Consider the following 20,315-nt stretch of genomic DNA (forward strand, 5'->3'; position numbering starts at 1 on the left):
GGGCCTTTGCACATGAGATGTCAGCTCTGAAAGATGTAAGCCCTGTATGTTGCCTTTATTAGATCAGCAGCAGTGACCTTTTAAGTTCCTGTTGGAAAAGATAATTGAAAATTATTCTGCTCTCACAAGGGGGTTAGAAAATAAATCCTCCTTCACTGCAAATCTTCAGTTTTTTGATTTTTAAACAAAGAGACTGGATGTATCTGATTAAAATAGTAGTTTTCTCTGGATCAGAAAGCTGTGACAATATAGACATGGTATGGAAGGATTGTCAGCAGCTGGCCTGGTTGTTTTCAGAACTGGTGTGTGCCATAAGAGTTAGAGCATTAGGTGTAGAAGGCAGTGTGTTTGTTACTTCTCCTGGAGGAGTGTCTTCTGATGCTGATTGTCCTTAGTCTTACTGTCCTTCTTAGATCTCCTCATGAAGCTAACCATCTCATAATTGAGTTGCTGATGATCACAAGTAGATCATTCTGCTCTTTTTGGCATTAGAAAGAAAAATGTTTCCTTTCCTTGGAGGCCTTTGTAAGAGACCCAATTAAGTTACTTTAAGAATTGCATGGTGGCTTTGTGAAGGGAGAGCTGCAGATAAGAGACATAGGCATTGGAAGTGTATCTTTGCTATTTTTTTTGTATCCAGGCACCGAGTCTGGAAGTTGGATAAGTGTGAAGTCTCCTGAATCTATGTAGGGCCTCCTTGATTACAATGCAGGGTTGGGGCCCAATGTTTTTCTCCCTCCAGCTTGGGCAGGACTATTTGTTTCTGGCAGGTATACAAGAACCTACAAGACCAGGAAAAAAATAGTAGTTTCCTTTCTATTGTGTGCAGAGCTGCTTTGCTTTAACACAGTAGTGTAGATTTTTCACAGTCCTGTTATCTGGATGGTTGTATGTCTCTGGAAAAAGTGTTTGATCTAACTGACTGAACAAGGCTTTACATCTATTCTGCTCATATTGTTGGTGTTTCACAGGGTAGTGGATAGTCAGCTCTGTAAAGTAAAACTCACTTTTCCCCTGCATAGTGTCAAGGACTGTGCTTTATGAAACTAGACAGGAGTCAGAGTATTCATACAGCAACCTGAGGATGGGAATATACCTTGTCATGTCTGTGCCCTAAATGCCCTGTTACCTAAATAGAATCTCCTATCCTTTATCTTGTATTTGTTCTTACCTTGTTTGACCACATCCCTTCTTGAATACCCTGTGGATGCTATGGTATGCTCAGTTCAGCACTTTTGTAACTGGAAGATGAGAGCTGTATCTGTCACACAAACCTTCATGCTTGGCTGGAGTTTGACTTTTGGCTATTTGTTGTTACTCTTGTCCTAACTGAGCCAATTATCTTGTAGTATTAAGTTATTCATCTAAGGAAAAGTGATGTTGTTTTCCCTGGTTGGTTGGTAGGTTTTTTCCCATGAGAAAGTGATTGAATGTTTTTTTTTTTTTTTAAATATTGTTTTTATTTTTTATTTTTTAATTTCTAAGCTCAATAAATAACTTTACTTCTATTTTATTTTGCATTTTTTCAACTTGGAATCACAAAATATGTTTTCAAACAAGATGCACTTAACTGTCATGCATTTCTCTTGTTCTTTGTTTAGTCTATTATGTTTTTTATTTTTGTTCTTTGAGGATTTCTTTCTTTAGGAAGAAATTTACTTTTAGCTTTGGGTCTTTAACAGAAATGCCATGGTTGTATTTGTAGTAGTGCTGCACAGAGCATGGCTTAAGTATTTGTCTCTCATGTTTTGGGGCTTTGTGGTAGTTTGTGTGGTGGATTTTTGTATTAGGAATTTCTCTTTTCTTCTGCTTAGTAAAACATTTTTATTGAAATGGAAGCAAATGTATGCTTTTGGGTATTCCTTTCGGACTACGTTTGTCACCGTGGCTCCAGCTGAAGTACAGACCCACAGTTTCCTAGGTATTATCAGGTACATAAGAAGCAGATTACAAATGTAGGTATAAAGGAAGAGAATACGGGGATTTAGTTCTTGATTAAGTAACTCAGCACTAGGGGGTGCAAGAAATACTAGATGGGACAGTGTGTCTGCTGGAAAATGTTACTGTGTCTTAGTTTGACCTATTCAACCATTCCGCTTTAGTCCTCCAGATTTTGACCAGCTGCATCTCAAATAACACTGAAACTCATGACATACTTTCAATGTGTCTGTTTTATATTTGCAGCATGTTGTGTATTTTAACTGTATTTATATTTATCTTCTAAGTATACATTTAGTCTTTACTGTAACAGGATTAAGGAAACAAATCCTTCACTAGTTTTGAGAGGTAGATATTTACTTCTGAAGGATGCAGGATGCCCTCACGCGTTTGAGCTGTAGAGTTTTGATGCTATTTGCTGTCGCACTGAGTTGTTTTTTGTCGTTGCTCTCCACGGCATTACCGACCGTCGCTGCTGTTCTGCCACTTGAACAGCAGGGGACGCTGCAGACTCAAACCACACAGTTGCGGTTTTCTGTCTAAACCCGGCCGCAACAATTTTGTTTCTGTCAGCTTTCACCAAGTCTTTTCCCTGGAAACTTGATCCTACTTCAAAAGTGTAAGCCTCCCATTGATGGGAACAGGATATTTTACTTTTTTTTTTTTTTTTTCCCCAGACTATGTTAAGTAGCCTCTCTGGCTTTAAAGCTACAGTTAAGACAGTGTAATGTTTTTGTAGCTATAGTTTTAAGAGGCAGGGAAAATACATACCGGTATAAATGTACTTTTAAGAGAAACAGGAGACAAAAGTCTGAAAATCATGGTAGTAGTACCTTAAAAGAAGATAGAGTAATTAGGAGAACCTCAAGAATTTTGGCAGGCTAAGGGTAATAAACCAGTGAGTGCTAGAACATGCTTCAGCATCTAACAAGAAAATGTCTAATATGTATATTATAAAAATAATAGCGTTGCATTTTAGTGCAGACAAGTACCCAAGTATTAATTAAATTGTGTTACTTCTCAGTAAGTGCAGCTGTAATTTGCAAGTCCCTGATCTTGCAAAGATGTGGTAGTCCTGCTGACTTCTTCTGGGTCAGAGGAAAAAACACAACAGAAAATCGCCCCAAAATGCTGTGAGAGACTTTTTGAAGTCAGCCTTGAAGGTTGGATTGGCTGTGCTTAGTCATGTCTGACAGAGGTCCAGAACTGTTCTGCACAAAAAATGTTCAGAACCATCAGCAGTGAGCTTTGTGTATTTGATATTGACTCCTGTTTCCTTAACCTGTGGTTCTTGCCAGGCTGGGTTGACTTCACTGGCTATAATTTGCTGTGGAATTTTGCCAAAATGTCCCAGATTTTATTCACCTTGAAGCTGGGATGTGCTTGCAGATTACTGACTCTGTGCTGGTCCCTTTCTTTGGGACTGCAAAGAGAGGAAGTAAGACCAGCCTTGAGGATGACAGATCAGTACAAAAATAAGTTAGTTTCCTGATGTTAGGAAAGAGAAGCCACCATGACAGGTGCAGGCATTTTGGATCTTGGGGTGCCATTTTAGCAGAAATTAGGATTAAATTACCTCCTTTCTTGTTGGGACTGTATGTAGGTTACTGGCTTCTGGGGAGGGTGGGCACCACTTCTGGGTTTTTCAGAGGAGCAGGTTCAGTACCAAGGTATGAAAATGGGACTGGTTGTTTCACAAGTTCCTAAAAGCTGCAACTAATAATGATGTTTGCAAGTTACTAGTAAAGAAACTTGTTTGTGGCTGCTTTTTGTAAATTTATTTTTTAGTTTCATGAAAGACTGTTCTGTCTCAGGAATGCCATGTGGAAATACAGCCCAGACCCTTTGCAGAACGTGTGAGAAAACTGTCACTCTGTTCAATTTGAAAGCTGAAGTGGAAAAGTAATGCGAAATGTAACCAGGAAGTCTTTTAACCAAAGTGCTCAGAGAGAAGGAGGACTTTCTGTAACAAACAATTTATAAGAAAGGGAAGGTAACCTTCTGTTAAATCAGCTAATGTAGGTTTAAGTGCCTTTAAACTCACCAGTCACTAAAGCTGGTGAATTAAGCTTTTTGGAGGGAAACCTGAAAGTTATTGAAAAGCATTGCTGTGAGGCAGAATTCAGCTTTCAAGAATTGCTTCTTTATTCAAAATAATGTGGAAGAACAAAGAAATTGTTGATTTGGAAACTAAGTCAAATATAAAAGTTGCATGCAGTGTTGATAAAAATATTCCAAATTACCCCTTGACCTCGTCCAAAATATTCTAGGAAGTACAATTAACAGAAGGTAAAAAGGAATGTGAAAAACAGGTGCTACTTTATGGTTGATGAGAGTACAAAGGCTTTCTATTATTACTATTATTGTTATTATTTTTAAGAAATCCAGAGTCTTCTATAAATCATGGTTAAGAGTCTCCCTTTAAGTAAATAATTAAATTTTATAGTCTGGCATGTAATGAAAATTGGAAGGGGTTTTCCTTGTCTTGATCTCTTCAAGTTAACCTGAGGGGTTCATCTCACTTTTTATCTTCACTAACAAGTTCTTTTCAAGTTTCTTTGAAAGTTTTGACAGGATCTGTTTTATTAGAGATAGTTAACTTTGTCTTCTATACTTTTGTGGATGTCAACAGGATAATATTTTTTCTCACAAAAAATCCCCAAAGAAGTCAGGATATATCAGGGACTACATTTAATAGCCACTTATAAGAATTTTTGCCTGGCAGCTAATTTGCAATTGTTAAGAGTCTGAATGCTTGTGTTCTGAAGAGCAGGGATCCTGATTCAAATATCCCTAATGTTCAATTTTATAAAAAGCATTCTTAATAGAATAGATGAAAGTCATGTTGCACAAAACAGTCTTAGCCTTGTTCCATAGATACAGCTTAAATGAAAGTGATTTTAGGAGTCTGCATTTTAGTTAGACTCTGAAGTCATACAAGCTTAGAAATAATTATTTATAATCGCATACTACATCTCTGTTTCTCACAGGGGCACAGCCTTTTTGTTTGAAGCCTACTGTTCTTGAAGAATAACCAAACCTCATTGTGTCAGTTAACTTCTTTTTATAATCTTTTTTTTTTTTAATTGGTTTAGCTATTTTGCTTCTATTAAAAATACTGCTGGGCTGTAAACTCTGAAAGTAAAGTGTCTGGATTTCTTAAATGTAGTTTATCCTTTAATAAAAAGCAGGAATTTACATAAAAGAAACTACAGCTTTATTTGATATTTCTACCTTTGTTAGGAGGGTACCGAGATTTCTCTTCATAAAGTTACTGGGCTCACATTTGGACATAGAGTATATAAGAAAATTTTCATTCTTTCTTGGGCTCTGTTATAAATACAAAGTCTTTGGTATTTGAAATCAGATGTTCATAGTGAATTATGTTACTGGAATATGCACAATGAATACAGAGCAATTCTATTATGTTCAAGTTTGTGTCTCAGTCTTTTACATTTTTTGATATGTAAGCATGAGAGTTATGCAGTTCTGCAGGAGAAACAAATAATTTAAGGTTCATTATTACAATAAAAGGGACCTCTTTGAGTCTTGATTTTTATCTTTCTTAAGTCAAAACAGCTTAACTGAAAGTTTGGCAGAGAGAAAAATATTCTTTTCCACTGTAGAGGAGTTCATGTATATATTTGTTGATGCTGTTACTGATTTATGTAAGGGTGAGTGTGTGTTGGTGTCCACATTTTTTACATAAATGTTACATTTCCTACATCAAAACTAAAAGCAACCTTTTTTAAAAATATTATTCATATCTAGGCATGTACAAAATCCTTGATTTCAGGAAGTCTTTTTCAGATTAATCATTGTGTTTTCTGATGGGTGTGTGTATGTCTGTAACAGATAGAAGTTTTGATATTTCCTTTTCCTGATCTTCCAGAATTAGATTCAGATCCTTTAAGTTTCATATAATGGCTTAAGAAAATTTATGTGGTCAAGTCCAAGGTTAGTTGGGAAAATCTTTTTGTAGCCGTGCAAATTGCAAATATCAAAAACCTGTGTTTTTTTTACCTGAGATACAGTAAAAGAAATGTTACATGGTATGAAATCTTTTTGACTGGAGTATGTAGTTCTCTGCAAAGTTAACATCATCTGAGATCCATCTCTTTTGCCTGCATTTTCAAAGGCATATTCCCATAGAAAATGCAGTGCTCCTCATCTTTTTGGTATTCAACTATACAACATGCAATCAGGAAAGCCCAAGTTCCAGAAAGAAGCAAAAGGTCATAGCTGAGCTCTAGACTTGTGCTAGTTACCTCTAACTGATACCTTATCAAGCTTGAAAGTGTTATAATATTTGTGTTTGCCCTTCTCTTGTGACATAGGCATCCAAAGGCCCAGAACTCAGATTTTAAGCAAAAGTGTATCCAGACAGTGTGTTCAGTTCTTGCCCTGGCTTGCTTAGCTGCCCTGAATTATTTTTGTTCCTTAGGAAGTGCTGTAACCACGTTTCCACGTGTTTGCTGGCTTTGGAGACAGCAGTACGTTTTGCTGGTGATGTTACTCTGCTATGTGCATCATTCTCCCTGCTGCAGAGTCTGTCAGCTCTTCTGGGGCTGCAGATTACAACACACAAGAATACCTATCTTCCAGCTCTTTTTTGTGGTAGTTACTGTCACTAGATGCTGTCTGTCTCCAGAACATTAACCTTTCTTCCTAGCAGCAGTAACCCTTAGCAGAAATTTTACTGGTAGCAGGGTGTCTGTTACTGTAGTTCAGCATGGGTCATGATAATTTCCTTTGTGATTCCTTTTCCCAAAAATACTTGAGTGCACTTCCTGTAGGAGATAAAATCATAACTTGTCTGAATAAATGTGGAGGCAGCTTGCCAAAGAGTGTGCTCATAATAAAGCAGCTGCTTCTTGCAGTTTTATTTCAATTTTTTACTGTTTGTTTTAAATAGAAGGCACAAAGCTGTACAACTATTCAAGCTCACAATTAATAGCAGCTTGAAAATTGTGTATAAAGTGATTCTTAGAATGGTTGCCACTTTAACATGTATAATAAAAATAATTATATGCACAGTAGGGTCACCAACATTTATTAACCTATAGATTATGAAGATTTCTGACTAGTGAGCATTTCAGGGGAAGGCTAAGCTATAGCACTTTGGAAAGACTACTCCTTTTTATATAGAGTCAGGCAGTATCAGCTAATTCATTAACTGAAGTTGTTGTCCTTTCATTATGTTGATTGAAAAGTAATGTGCAGTGGAATCCCAGAATCAGAAAATCATTAGGGTTGAAAGAGACCTCTGGAGATAATCTAGCCCAACCCCCTGCCAAGACAGGAATGCCTTGGTTTTGGTAGGGTTTTGTTGGAAGGCTTTAGTCTGCATTAACAAATACACTTGATTTCATGTTTGAAAAAAAGGGATCAAAGAAGCACCATACACCTGGGATAGAAGATGGGGTACTTTAAGTTTTCCCTTTAGCTTCAGGAGAAATTAATTTTACAGTCTTGGATCAGCCCTCAAAAAGGCTCTGCATCCTACACAGACAAGTTCTGTCTTTGTTACTGGGCAGTTTAAAATGCTAAAGGAGTGTATTGAGAGAAGTGTTAATCCTGAAGTTTTATGTGGTCGTTTAGAAAATTTGGCCCAGGTCAGAGTGTGTTTTGAAGATACAACTTGAGACCCTTTAACAGCATGAGAATTTTCATTCAAAGGACTGAGGGAAGAGAAGTTTGGATTGCTGTCACAATCACAGTCGCCATTGCTGCCAGGAGGTTGAGCTACCATGTTTTTAGATTGGCATGAATTTGAATGCCAAAATACTATGCCTGGGAAATATATTCCTGCAGTTCCACTAACGTGATGAAGCTGTCAGTAACTGAGATTGGGTAATCATTTGCTAGCTAACAGATGCTTTTTTTTTTGTCATCTGGAAACAATGAAGTTGCTAATGACTGCTACCATTTGAGTGTCTGAAATCAACCAAGAATCTTCAGCCAGGGAACATCTACTTTGTAAACACTTCCAAATGCTTTTCTACCCACACTCATATGCCACATTTAAATTTTAGAGATCTAGTAGAGATTGCAGCATTTCCTGTCTTGTTCATGGAGTATTTTTATTTTTTGTGGAAGTTTCAAATCTTTTCATTTCTTCCCTTTTCCCCATTGTCCTCTAATCTTGCCTAGTGTTACACCTTTTATTTTCCAGTGAGTAGCATTAAATTTGAAGGTAGATGTTCAGAAAAGAGTCAGTCATAAGCTTGCTCTTGCCACTGAAAAGCAAGATCATCTATCAGTAATAATTCCAGGAACTGAGGTTTTGGTTAGAGAACATCAGTTTCAGATGGCTGAGGTTTTGGCTAATTGCTGTTCTTAAGTAAGCCCAAAGAGAAAGTTTTCCTGGAATCAGTGCAAGTTTGGGGTTAGGTTTTCTTCAGTTATAGTTGGTTGTACTAAATTTGTGGAAGTAGAGTTCATGTGTGAGGTAGGACCAAATTCAAAACTTGGGAATTGAATCTGTGTTTTGGTGTCTGGAATGATTACTGCTTAGTGGGTATAGACTGGTATGTAGACAAAGGTTTTTGAAGATGCATTACACACTTATTGGAGGAGTGGCTTTTTTTTTTTTTTCAGTAGCCAGTACTCATTTTGAAATATTACTGGTTATTATCATCTGATTGTGATAATTGCACTATATTATGGGTTTTGACCCCTTTCTCCATAACTCCTAGGACATTGCACTGGCTAGCAAACAATAGATTCCAGATAACTCAAGGTATATAATATAATCTGCACTGGCTGCCAGGTGTGTCCAAAATTAATTTAAGTATTGGATCTGTGGCATTCTAAACACTAGTGGTATTTGAAGATTTTTTTCACTAACTTCAGCTTTGATCTTTTTTTGCACACTGGTGTAATAGGCAAGGCAGAAATGGACAATTGAGATCCAAACTAGAAGCATTTTTGTTTTGGCATTCTGCATTAAAAAATGTAGTTTCTCAAAACTTTTTTAGATTTTCCATTGGCAAGAACAACATTAACACACATCTTTCATTAAATGTGGGAGACAATGTTCTACCAGAAGGGACTGACATTAACTTTGTGTAGTTTCTATTAAAGTGGTTGTTTAGTCAGGACTTCATTGTACTCAAAATGTCAAGATTGTGACATCTTCAAATATTAGCCAGAGTAGGGGGCTAGTTTCTCTGGGGAGTCTGCCTTAAGGCATTATAGTCTGTTACTGCTATTTTTCAGCGTGGATGGGGTGGATAAGTATCATGCTTTTTTCAAAGGACAAAACTGTTACAGAGACTGATTTCCTGCCACCACCCCAACCCCTCACCCCACTTAGGACAGTGGCAGTATATTACAAAGTACTTATCAGAAAGCCTTCTTCACATCCTTTTCATCCTGGGGTAGGGTTATGGAGACATTGTGCACATTAAAGGAGTGCTGAGAATGAGGAAGAAGTAGGCATTGATCTTCTCCCTGCAATATATTAGTGTCAGCTATTCTATTCATGAAGAAATATCATTGTTTTCTCCTGCTAGTATGTATCCGTGTTCTTGACAGGAATGAAATTACATGAAACTTAGTTTCAGAGGTTGTATTTTCCCACCCCTCCAGCAAACACATTAATCCAATATTTCAAGCTAATGTTGTAATCCTTTGCAGTTAGTACGGAACATTGTCTTCCTCTGATAAAGCTGGAATCTATCTCATATTGCAGCTGTGTGCCCTTAGTCCTAGGTTCCATATGAGACCTTCACATAATAGGTGAGGTTGGAAGTTTGCTCCGGAGGTCATCTGGTCCAGCCCCCTGCTAAAGCAGGGTCCCCTAGAGCTGAGTGTCCAGAATCATGTCCGGGCAGCTCTTCAGTATCTCCAAGCTACAGCACTCCATAGACTCTAGGGGTAACCAGTGCCACTGCTGGCTAATCCTCACTGGGAAAAAAATGTTTCCTGATATTAAGATGCAACACCTCATGCGCCGTTCTGTGCCCATTGCATCTGATCCTGTTGCTGGGCAGCACTGAGAAGAGCCTGGCTCTGTCCTCTATGCACCCTCCCTTCAGGAATTTCTAATCCTTATTAAGATCCCTCTGAGCCTTCTCTTTCCCAGGCCAAACCAGCATGGCCATGTCTCTTTTTTCTGATGAGCCAAGCACTGGCCACAGCACTTCAACACTGGACACAGTGCTGAGTAGAGCAGAAGGATCATCTCCCTCAGCCTGCTGGCCATGCTGTTCCCAATGCACCCGGGATGCTGATCACCTTCTTTTTGGCAAGGGGCCCTCGCTGGCTCGTGTTTAACTTGGTGTCCACCAGGACCCTCAGGTCCCTGTCTGCAAAATTCCTTTCTTGCTGGGTCTGGGTGTCCTCCAGCACATATTGGTGCCTGGGGTTGTTCTCCCAAGGTGCAGGGGAGAACCTTTTGAACTTCTTGAAGTTCATTAATCCTGTAAGCCTGTAAAGGTCCCAGTGGCTGGAAGCAAGGCCCTCTGACAGATCAGCCACTCTTCCCAGTTTGGGTGACAGTTTGGTGTTACCTGCCAACAACTGGACAGGACTGGACCTGGTATTGACCTCTGGAGCACACTGCTGATCCTTGGCCTCCAAGCAGCCATTGATCACCTCCCTCTGGGCCCTGCCATTCAGCCAGTTTTCTGTCTGCTTATCCACCCCATGCACTGACAGCTCCTCTGCAAGGATCTTATGGGATCATTTGACACAGGAAGTGAAAAAGGACTCACTGAAGTCCAGGGAGGTGACGTGCACTTCTCTCCCCTTTTCTGCCAGGCTAATTATTTTATCATATAAGGTTATCAAGTTATTTAAGCATGACTCGCCTTTGGTGAATCTGTGCTGAGTACTCCTGGTGACTTTCTTGTCTTTCATGTATTTGGAAATGGTTTCCAGGGTTAGCTGGTCCATCAAAAAATTCTGCTCTTTAGAAAATTTTGAGCAGTCTCTACACATCTTTTGATTTTTCTTATTTCTTGTGTAAAAGTTATCTAATTTCAAGTAATGTTTTCAAGGATACTGTTTTTTAATTTAATATTATTTTCATGTTCTCTTATCCTGCAGCTGAACTCACTCTTGGGAGTTACATGTTTTAATTTCCTGCAGGTGTGAAAATCTGATGTTTTGTTATGAATGTGAGCTGTTGGTAGTGTTAAATTTTGATTGACTGAAGTGTGTGCTTCTAGTACTGTATCATATGGGTTCTTTATTGAAATACCTCTTATGCTTGTCTCTCTTCTCCCACTGGGCAGGGAGGAAATGGCACAGGAACCCTGAATGATGCTGGATGTGTGGGGGGAGGAGGGTGTGCAGGCTTTGCATGTAAGCATAGCTTTGGCAGCACTGATTAAAATGCACTCAGCAAAAAAGCCCTGCAGAGAGCCCTTGTGCAATGAAACCACTTGAGCTTGTCTGTGTTGTGTATTGAGACAGTAGTTTTGTAGCCAGATATTAGTTGAAGAAGCAATTCTTAGAATTGCAAATGGAAAACTCAGCGTACTGTTCATAGTGGCATATAGGATGATAGTACGAGATTTTAAAGTGATATGACGAAAACCAGTTCTAAACTAATGGAGGTTGTTATGATTTTCTGCCAGAAGAAGGGTTGTTTTAACAGGTCTTGTCTGTATGTAGGGAGAGCTTCAGAGCAGAATCAGGACATCTGAAGAACTTAGTGGTGTGTTTCAGTTTTCATGGTAGCTGTCTGGGCAGAAGGTGATCACTGGGTGATTCTATAAATATGTGGAGAGATCTGAGATTTACCTCCTAAAGCTTTCCAAAAAGTGCCACTGTTGAAAGCATTGCAATTCTTAGGAATTACTGACTTTAAAATTCTTAGGATATTCAACACATACCCTGTAATTCTGTACTTTGAGGTGGAAGGGGGAGCTTTGCAGGTCAATCAGTATCCTTTGTACTCCAAATTTCTGTGGCTTACATGAGAATTAACTCATCTCTTCTGCTTTCTTTTAGAGACTTGCTTTCAGTCTTTTTATCAAACTTATCAGGCTTATTTCCTTGGGTGTAATGACCTTTTGAGTAAGAAGGAAAATGTGCGTATGGAAACATGCAGAGTATGAATCTGAGTGTGAAGATCTTGAAAAAATGTGTCAATATGACAGAAGCAAAATCTGTTTTATTTTCTGTGTTCCAGTGTAGTTAAGAATAGAATGGAATACGCTGGTTTTAGCTTTGTGCATTTGTGGTGTGAAAATAAGAAAAATCTTGTGCCTCACCATATCATGGCTTACAGGAGTAACTCCACCCTGCTGTGCCTCAGTTCAGAGACAGAGCTGCAGTTGTAAGCAGCATTTTGGCAAATGAAGTATCCCCAGTGGGCTGCTTTCTCTGTGGGAGTGGGAAGGAAGGAAGGGTAGGTGTGTGGGCAGGGGCTAGCTGGCTCTTTCACAGCTGGTCTGTAATTAAACCTTTTGATCACAGCCCTAAAAACAGCATGGTTCTCATCTTTGGTGTCCAGCTATTGTAGTCTAGCTGATGCATGTTTAAATTTCAGTGGCTGTGATTGTTTAGAGTTAATCTGTCTTTTTTCTGAGACCCTAGCAAATGGTATAAAATAACACTTGGGCTTTGTATATGAAATGAGGCAAGAGTATTTTTTGCTGTTTGGGGTGCACACACAACTACAAACAGATTCCAGTTCTGATTTTACTCTTGTCTCAAAAGAGTTGTGTGGTGCTGATCAGCTTGTGGAAGGTGTAGCTTCTCAAAGCATTTATTTGCTTGATTTACTTATAGTGTGTTTGCTTTTTAGGGGCAGAGACTCAGGGGAGTGTAAACCCTTTTATAGACTGCATGCATCTCTGAACTTCTTTTTCAATTTTTTGTTCATTCTCAAGTTTGTATGTGTGCATGCAGTTGCATGATGTCTTCCTGCCTATGAGTATCTTCTGTGCTACAGCATTTTGAACATAGTTGGTTGAGGTTACGCTCAGGAAACCTGGCCATGTTTGAAATCCATGTCACATACTAAAATTTTCAGGTGGCTCACAGCTGTAAGATATTTTCTACAGGTTCAAGAGAGTCCCCAGAGCTTGAGGTGTGATTTTTTGTGTGGGAGGTGATTGTGTCTACTTGGTGTTTCTGTTGCTGCAGTGAAAGGCAAGACTGCAGAATCAGCAGTGCTTACCAGTTGGTTTCCTGCCCTAGCTGAGGATTTGGCTTACACCACAGCCAAAGCCAGCTTGTTTTTCTGATCAGTCATACGACGCAGCCTTGGCGTGGGAAAGGCACTTGAGTGCCAGTGGCCTTTTGAGTATCAAAAACCACTGCTTGGCCACCCATCATGTTGCCATGGTCTGTTTGTGCTACATGTTCACCACATTTCTGAAAATCATAGTCAACATCTGTTGAATTTGGTATCCAGATTTTGAATATAAAAAAAATATTGAATACTGCAAAGCACTGTGCCTGTAACTTGGTTTCATTATTTGAAAAATAAAGCCAAACATGCTTGCTGACAGCCTTTGGGCTGAGCTGGAGTATTTTGTGACATCCTGTGGCTTGAAGGTGAGTGCTGTAGTTTGTGTAGCTCTGCTGACTGACTGGTATGTGATTCTTGTACTCCCTTAGGTACAACATTGATCCTGGCTTGTACTGTCCATTTTTCTCTCTTGGGGCATGCATGGAAGGTTTGAACTCTTTGTTCAGTCAGCTCCTAGGGATCTCTCTCTATGCAGAACAGACAAAGAGAGGAGAGATTTGGTCTGAAGATGTTCGAAAGTTGGTAAGTGTTCTTGTTCCCAGCATCTGAAACCAAAGGGAAAATAAACAAGATAGTGTGTTCCTATGAGCTATAAATCAAACTTTAAAAAAAAATTACGTGGATACCTACCTTCAAAAGCCAAACTAGTTGGCTAATTTTAGTTGAAGTTAGACCTCAAGAGCTTTATCATCTCTTTAAGTGCCTTTTGGAGAGTTGATATTTTATGTCCTTAGTATTAACTCTGTGTCAAGGCTGCCTGATTGAGGAACAATTTCTGTGTTTGGGGATTATTGTTGCACTTTTCTGAATGAGCCCTGTTAGTTTATTTAGTTTCAATTTATAGATGACCATAGATGAGTAGAATGCTATAGGTGTCTGTCCTAGCAGTTGTGTGTCGTTGCCTCATTTTTTTACCCTGAAAGTCATCTTTCCTTTGAGATTGATTTTTATTTTTACTTTTATTTTTCTGCCCACTTTTTAGGGGAGGGTGGAAATAAAAACTTGCACAATAACTTACTCATCAGGTTCCTAAGTTCCTCTGTTGTCTTCCTACATTTATTCACTGCCAGATCTTCTCCACTGAGCCTCCAGCAAGAGATGCTGTTCTTTATATACTCTGGGTTAATTTATAATTACTCCTTACTCTTTCTATTTTTATTTTCATGATATATCTGCTTCTGTTTCCTGTTTGGAGTCTATAGACAGTAGAAATATAGAAAGTACTTTTAATACTAATCTGTGCCTAGCTAGTTTTGAGTGAAATGCAGAAATGTCTCTAGTTTGAGATACAAGATGTGAATTTTGTAAATTTTTTTTTTCAGTTGAAATTACCGACGGATTTAATATTAATTATTCCCAGTTTGTTCGTTATTTATTCATTGTAAGTCTTGGGATTTGAATATCAGGTCTTCAGTTTACACATTATCAGTGCTTTCACTATGGAAATTATACTCTTTTTTCTTCAGGCTGTTGTTCACGAAACTGAAGGTTTGCTGGGGTACATCTATTGTGACTTCTTCCAGCGACCTGATAAACCACATCAGGTAACATTTAGGATCTGACTTCAGCTTAGGTTTTATATAAGTAATGACTGTAGCATTAGTGCCATTTGCGTTCAATGTAATTTTAGTAAAACTTGCCTCATTTTAAAAGAAATTTAAACAGGGAATGTCTGTAACTTCACATGTGGATTTAGGTAAAATATGTTTTAGGGCAAGCTTTTGTTTAAAAAAACATTATCCAATAGGCTGAACTCAGACTCTGGTACAGAGTAGCAGGCATTATGAAATGTCATAGAATTCTGTTTAGAGAAATGGTAGATATTTAAACACTTATTTTCTGGCCTACTGTTTACAAGTAGAAACAATCTGATATTAACACTTTCTAATCTTTACACTCAACTAATTTTGATTCTAAATTCTCCTTAAAATTGTGGATGGTTCTAACTGTTGTGGCTCAGTCACTACTTAGTGCCAGTATATTTGCAATAGGATGGAGTACAGTCGACACTTCACTCAGTAGAAGCACCTGCAAATTACCTCCTTTAGTGAGGTGATGAGTGGACAAACTCTAAATCTATGTTAGTTTAATATATAACTCTGTTTTGCTAGTATTTCACAATATACTAGTAGTGCTGTGTAGTGAATTTTATAAAGAAGTTACTGCTGAAGGCTGAGGAGAGAACTTAGTTTGTATGTACAAATTATGTATTTGACACATCAGTAAATTTCTTGGCATTAGTGATACCTGTTAGAAAATTTGAACAGTTTTGATAATTCGAAAACATAAAGAAATAATTTTATTTTCTGAAAGCAACACAGTCTTTCCTGTATGAAATAATTTCCTTATGAATTTGCAGCATAATAAGGATGGAGAAAGTGCTGCTATTCAACAGCACTGTTAATGATCATTGAATTCTACTTGTATAACTGAGTATATGTTTGGATTTGATTTAACAGATTAGTTTAATTTAATCATTGTTTTAACATCATTGATATAATGACATTGGCTGTCCATGTTTGCTTTTCCCTTGAAAAGGACTGTCACTTTACAGTTCGAGGAGGCAGGCTAAAGGAAAATGGAGAGTACCAGCTACCTGTAGTTGTTCTTATGCTGAGCCTTCCTAATTCAGCAAGAGGTACACCAACGCTACTAAGTCCTGGTATGATGGAGAATCTCTTCCACGAAATGGGACATGCTATGCATTCTATGCTGGGAAGAACTCGGTACCAACATGTCACTGGTAAGGAAGTTGTAATAGTGATTTTTTTTTTGTTTTAGTCCAATGTTTAATTTCCAGAAGAAAGAAGTAGATTTTAAAAATAGACAGAACAACAACAAAAAAAAGAATAAAAAGAATATGAACCAAAAATGGTTGTCATGTTAATAGTTCTGTGCCCTTGATGATTTGAGAATACAGAATCAGATCCTCAGATATTATGTAAAATTCAACCAAACAACACTTGAATATCCTTTTTCTAATGAGAATTAGGTGTTTGTGTCTCTTTTTTATGTACTGTTGATCTTTCTATTGGTGATATCCACTCTTGCAAGTTTGTCTTACGTGGAGTTTATAATCAGTAGAATAGTTGGAGGTTGGGAAATAGGTTGTACCAAGTGTAAAACCACAATGAATGCTGTGTTGGAAATGACTTAGGAAAATGAATGAAGGAAAATTAGTGAATTAGGTCTTGCAAAGAGTAGTGAGACTACTGGCTGGCAGGTCTCCGGCTTCTGTAACCTTCTGCAGTTGTGGCAAACAGGTCAAAGATCCATGCTGGCTGAGACTGCTTGGCATGCTTCATTTTTTTTTTTTTTTACCTGTGGACAGCTTGGTATATTCTTTTCTGTAATAATGTGCTAGAAATCTCGAGTGTAGTAGACGTTTACTTATTTTAAAAAAAAAAAAAAAGAAAACAAACAACCAAAAAGATGAGATTGTAACTCCCTTGTTTGAAGAATTATTTTTTTGTTCTACCATTTTTATGCTAGAGATGCAAAGGGGCGTCCATGGTGCAGTTAATATTTTGTCAATAGACACCTTTGCACCCAGTGGCAAAAAAAGTCTTTTTTTAAGTTGCCCATTTAAAATTAAAATTGACTGAACTGTTTTATAAGTATATCACTACTGGACATGGTTAAAACAGATGAACACTGCATAATTCCTTCAGTATAAGCTCTATATAGTCTTGGGGACAGCTAAGGGCTCTCCCCCACTCCTTGCAGTCATATAGCCTTACTCATCTTGAGCTACAGGAATACCTATATGCCCAAAATAGCTGCTTTGGTGCAACTTCTCCTCTTGTGCTGAATCATGTGTGTCTGCATGTCAAACTCCTGAAGGGGCAGGAAGTGGCTAATTTTGAGGCTCAGACTTTCCAGGAGACCTGTGTATGGTTTCTGTGTTGCCTTAGCTCCAGGCAGTCCAGAATCCCAGAGGATTTCACTCCAGATCTATCATTTCAAAAGCAGCATTGGAGGTCAGTGGTGTTGTTTCTACAGAGAATCCTTTTTTTGTGGATTTGGAATGTGTTACAATCAAAGGGCTTGTCCCAGGGATGTCTGTTAGGGCTGTCTGCTCTCATGGAACACAAGGGTGGTAAAGTTTGAAAACAAGATGACTACAGGCTATTGTGAGAACAAAATATTTGACATTCTATTTGAGATGAGCTGAAGTAATTTGACATCTTTCTTGCTCTCTCTTGCCTTACTTTTCTTTAATTCAGAACTAGACAGTGCAGATCATGGATTTTCAGAATATAAGGAGAATTTTTGATATCAAATGGCTTTTTCAGCAGTGGTGGACAAACAGATTCATAGTTTTATATGTCAGTGCAGAAGTGCATATAGCTAATGTGTCTGTGAAAAGGTCCAATGTGATTTGAAATTGCATCAGAGCTGTATTTAACAGCAATAAGTATTAGAATGGTAAAGGTACTGGTGAAACCTCATGCAGTGTTTGGGCACAGTTTTATATGTCTAGTCTAAAGGTGAATTCAATCTGCAGCAGGTACAGAGAAGAACTAGAGTAGATGATTTCTTAGCCTTCATGTTGCCTTTGGATAATGATGGCTCAGAGAGAATACAGTTTCTCTCAATGTAGTGGGTAAAAAACAGTGTGATAAATGCTATTTATACTAAAGAGCAGTATCACTCTGAATCATTGAGTATAAACAGATTATAAATTAAGATTAAAAATTAGGAAGGTTTGTAGAGGTCAAAGGAGTGATTTTAAAAACTAGTCTTCAAAAAAATTGTAAAAGCATACTGCGATTTAAGACTAATTCTGAATGTTGACATTGTGCCTGGCAGACAGGGATAGAGATGATGACCCAGTGGATCCACTATGAAAGCAACAGCTTTTACATTGCTAACCTAAATACAGAAATCAGAAACTCAGCTTTGATTTGGCAATGTGTTACACTTTTTAATAACTTCCATTGGGTAAGATGCTGATAAAGATTGGAATAAATAAGGCTTTTGGGAAAGTGCTTTTTGAAAATAGTAACAGCTAAAATATTACCTCATTGCAGTTACATAGAACATGTCTTCAATCTGCAAGAGTGTTCCTTGAATGAATGACTCAGTTTTATAAAGTGAGGTTAATATAAAGCATAAGTAAGCTCAGAAAACAGATGGAAGCTAAAACTTGTAACTGTGAATGAGATTAAGGCAGAGTTTTATTTACATTGTAGTTTAATTTAGGTTTAGGACACTTAAATTGATCTGGTGTTTCATGTAGGGCCAGTTTGTCTACAGTCTGGTTTAGTTTAAAAAGGGTGTGATCCAGAGCTTTATAAGGTGCCTCACCCAGCTGTTCAAATATTTTGTTTTACTTTGTGATTTATAGTAAAATGTGTAGGATCATAATGAAGCTTTTCTGGCAGTATGTACAATAATGGAAATAAAATATTGACTTAATAAATGAAAGAACGTTAAAGTTCACCAAAAGTCCAAACTGAAAGTTGCAAAACCCTTTGGGAAGAGTTAACTATTTGTGTTAGTGGAAATAGCAAATGCTAATGTGTACAATTATTCTACCTTTAGGAACCAGATGTGCTACTGATTTTGCTGAAGTTCCCTCAATTCTGATGGAGTACTTTGCAAATGACTATCGAGTGGTTAACCAGTTTGCAAGGCATTATAAAACAGGACAGGTAGGGAAAAATACGTAGAATATTGAAAATAGGAATAAATGTGTGTAGGAAAAGAATCATATTTACATATGTTATTAATTAATAATGTTTAAAATAGAAATAAACAATAGAGAACATTATTTTAGTATTACAATTTCAGTTATTCAGAAAAAATGTTAATGTTGTCATTGCAAAAAGGATAAATGTAATCTGTGGAAGAATACTAGGTTCTTATATCCAGGGTTCCAATGACACTTTTAAAACTTCCAGCCTTTTTTTCCTACAACATGTAGAAGGTGAACAACTTCTGTGTGAATCAAGTTGTTTGGAATGGTTTAATATAATTACAGGTAAGTAAGTTATGACAAAAATAGGGTTTGTCATTGAACTCTCTAAAGTCTGTCTTAAAATAAGGCTCAGGTAAGCTAATCACGGACATAAAGGGAAGCGATCTGCAATGTTTCAAAATTTCCATTTTTAGCACAGTGTAGAGCAGTGATTGAAGTATTTTGTGATGAAAAATATACTTCTCTATTTACGATTATATTAGGATTAGTTACATTCTGTCAATCATGAATTTCTGTATTAAAACTCTGATACTGTTCTTACATGAAATTATTCTTTATCAGTCTATTACAAGGATCTTCTTTTTATGGGGAATTTGGAAAACAGTGCTTTTTGGAACAAGTTAACTTTTGGTGGTTGCTTTAAGACATGGCAATAGAAGATTATTTGTATTTATACAGACATTTCAAAAATTCCTCCTAAGTTGTGTAGTGTTATACTTCATTGGAACTTTTTATTCAGTACTAGGCATTCAGTGTATTTCAGTATTATGGAAGTAGAATTATGTTTTCCTCCACTGAACAGTTAGGAAAATATGTTGCTTAACTTCTATTTTAATAGATACTGTCTGAGAAATTTGCTCTGTAGTTTTTGGTTTTTTTTCTTTTTTTTAACAGAGGAGTTGTTTCTGCAGAATTGATTGCACTAAGAAAGGTCTCTTTGAAACCTGGCAGTTAACCTCAGTTCAGGAGTGTTGATCATTTATCAATTTGAATCCACATACAGAAATAGGGCTTTCTAATGTTCTCTATAAAGTTCATGTAGTGTTTAAACAGCATGGAGTTAATCTGATTGCATATGAATTCAGAGAATGAGCTTCACTAAAACATCTGAAAGAGATTTGTAAAACATTTAAAACATTATTTATAGCTTTGTATTTTCAAAATGACTTGACAAATCTAAACCATGTTTAGTTTCAGTGCAAAAGCTAAGAACCAGACACTGTGTCCCATTTGGCATTTCCATAAACTACTTTTGTTTATTGGTGGTGAAATCTTCCCCTTTCTGAGAGCAATTGAGAGAGGTTTGATGTAGAAATTCAGTCTTGAAGGGGGCAAGAATGTATTATGCTGGAAGATGAGAAGAGCAGCTTGAAACTGCTCTGTGGCTCTTGAGAGCTTTAGATGGCTTCCTTTTAATTGCTTCAATTGCTTTAATTTTAGAATGCATTTTTAAGCTATTAC

At 37.5% G+C, this 20,315-nt stretch overlaps 1 protein-coding gene across 1 annotated transcript in view; it reads left to right on the forward strand.

The window, feature by feature from the left end:
* Positions 1-20,315, forward strand: part of MIPEP (mitochondrial intermediate peptidase) — a 66,801-nt gene that overhangs the window by 14,347 nt on the left and 32,139 nt on the right. The window contains exons 11-14 of the mRNA XM_005516267.3: positions 13,519-13,672; positions 14,617-14,694; positions 15,689-15,893; positions 18,698-18,807. Coding sequence (XP_005516324.2) covers positions 13,519-13,672; positions 14,617-14,694; positions 15,689-15,893; positions 18,698-18,807 — 547 coding nt within the window. The remainder of the gene's footprint in view (positions 1-13,518; positions 13,673-14,616; positions 14,695-15,688; positions 15,894-18,697; positions 18,808-20,315) is intronic.

This window comes from Pseudopodoces humilis, chromosome 2 (assembly GCF_049639895.1).
Source record: "Pseudopodoces humilis isolate 2021_Gansu_Grassland_sample_001 chromosome 2, ASM4963989v1, whole genome shotgun sequence".
NCBI classification, from domain to species: domain Eukaryota; kingdom Metazoa; phylum Chordata; class Aves; order Passeriformes; family Paridae; genus Pseudopodoces; species Pseudopodoces humilis.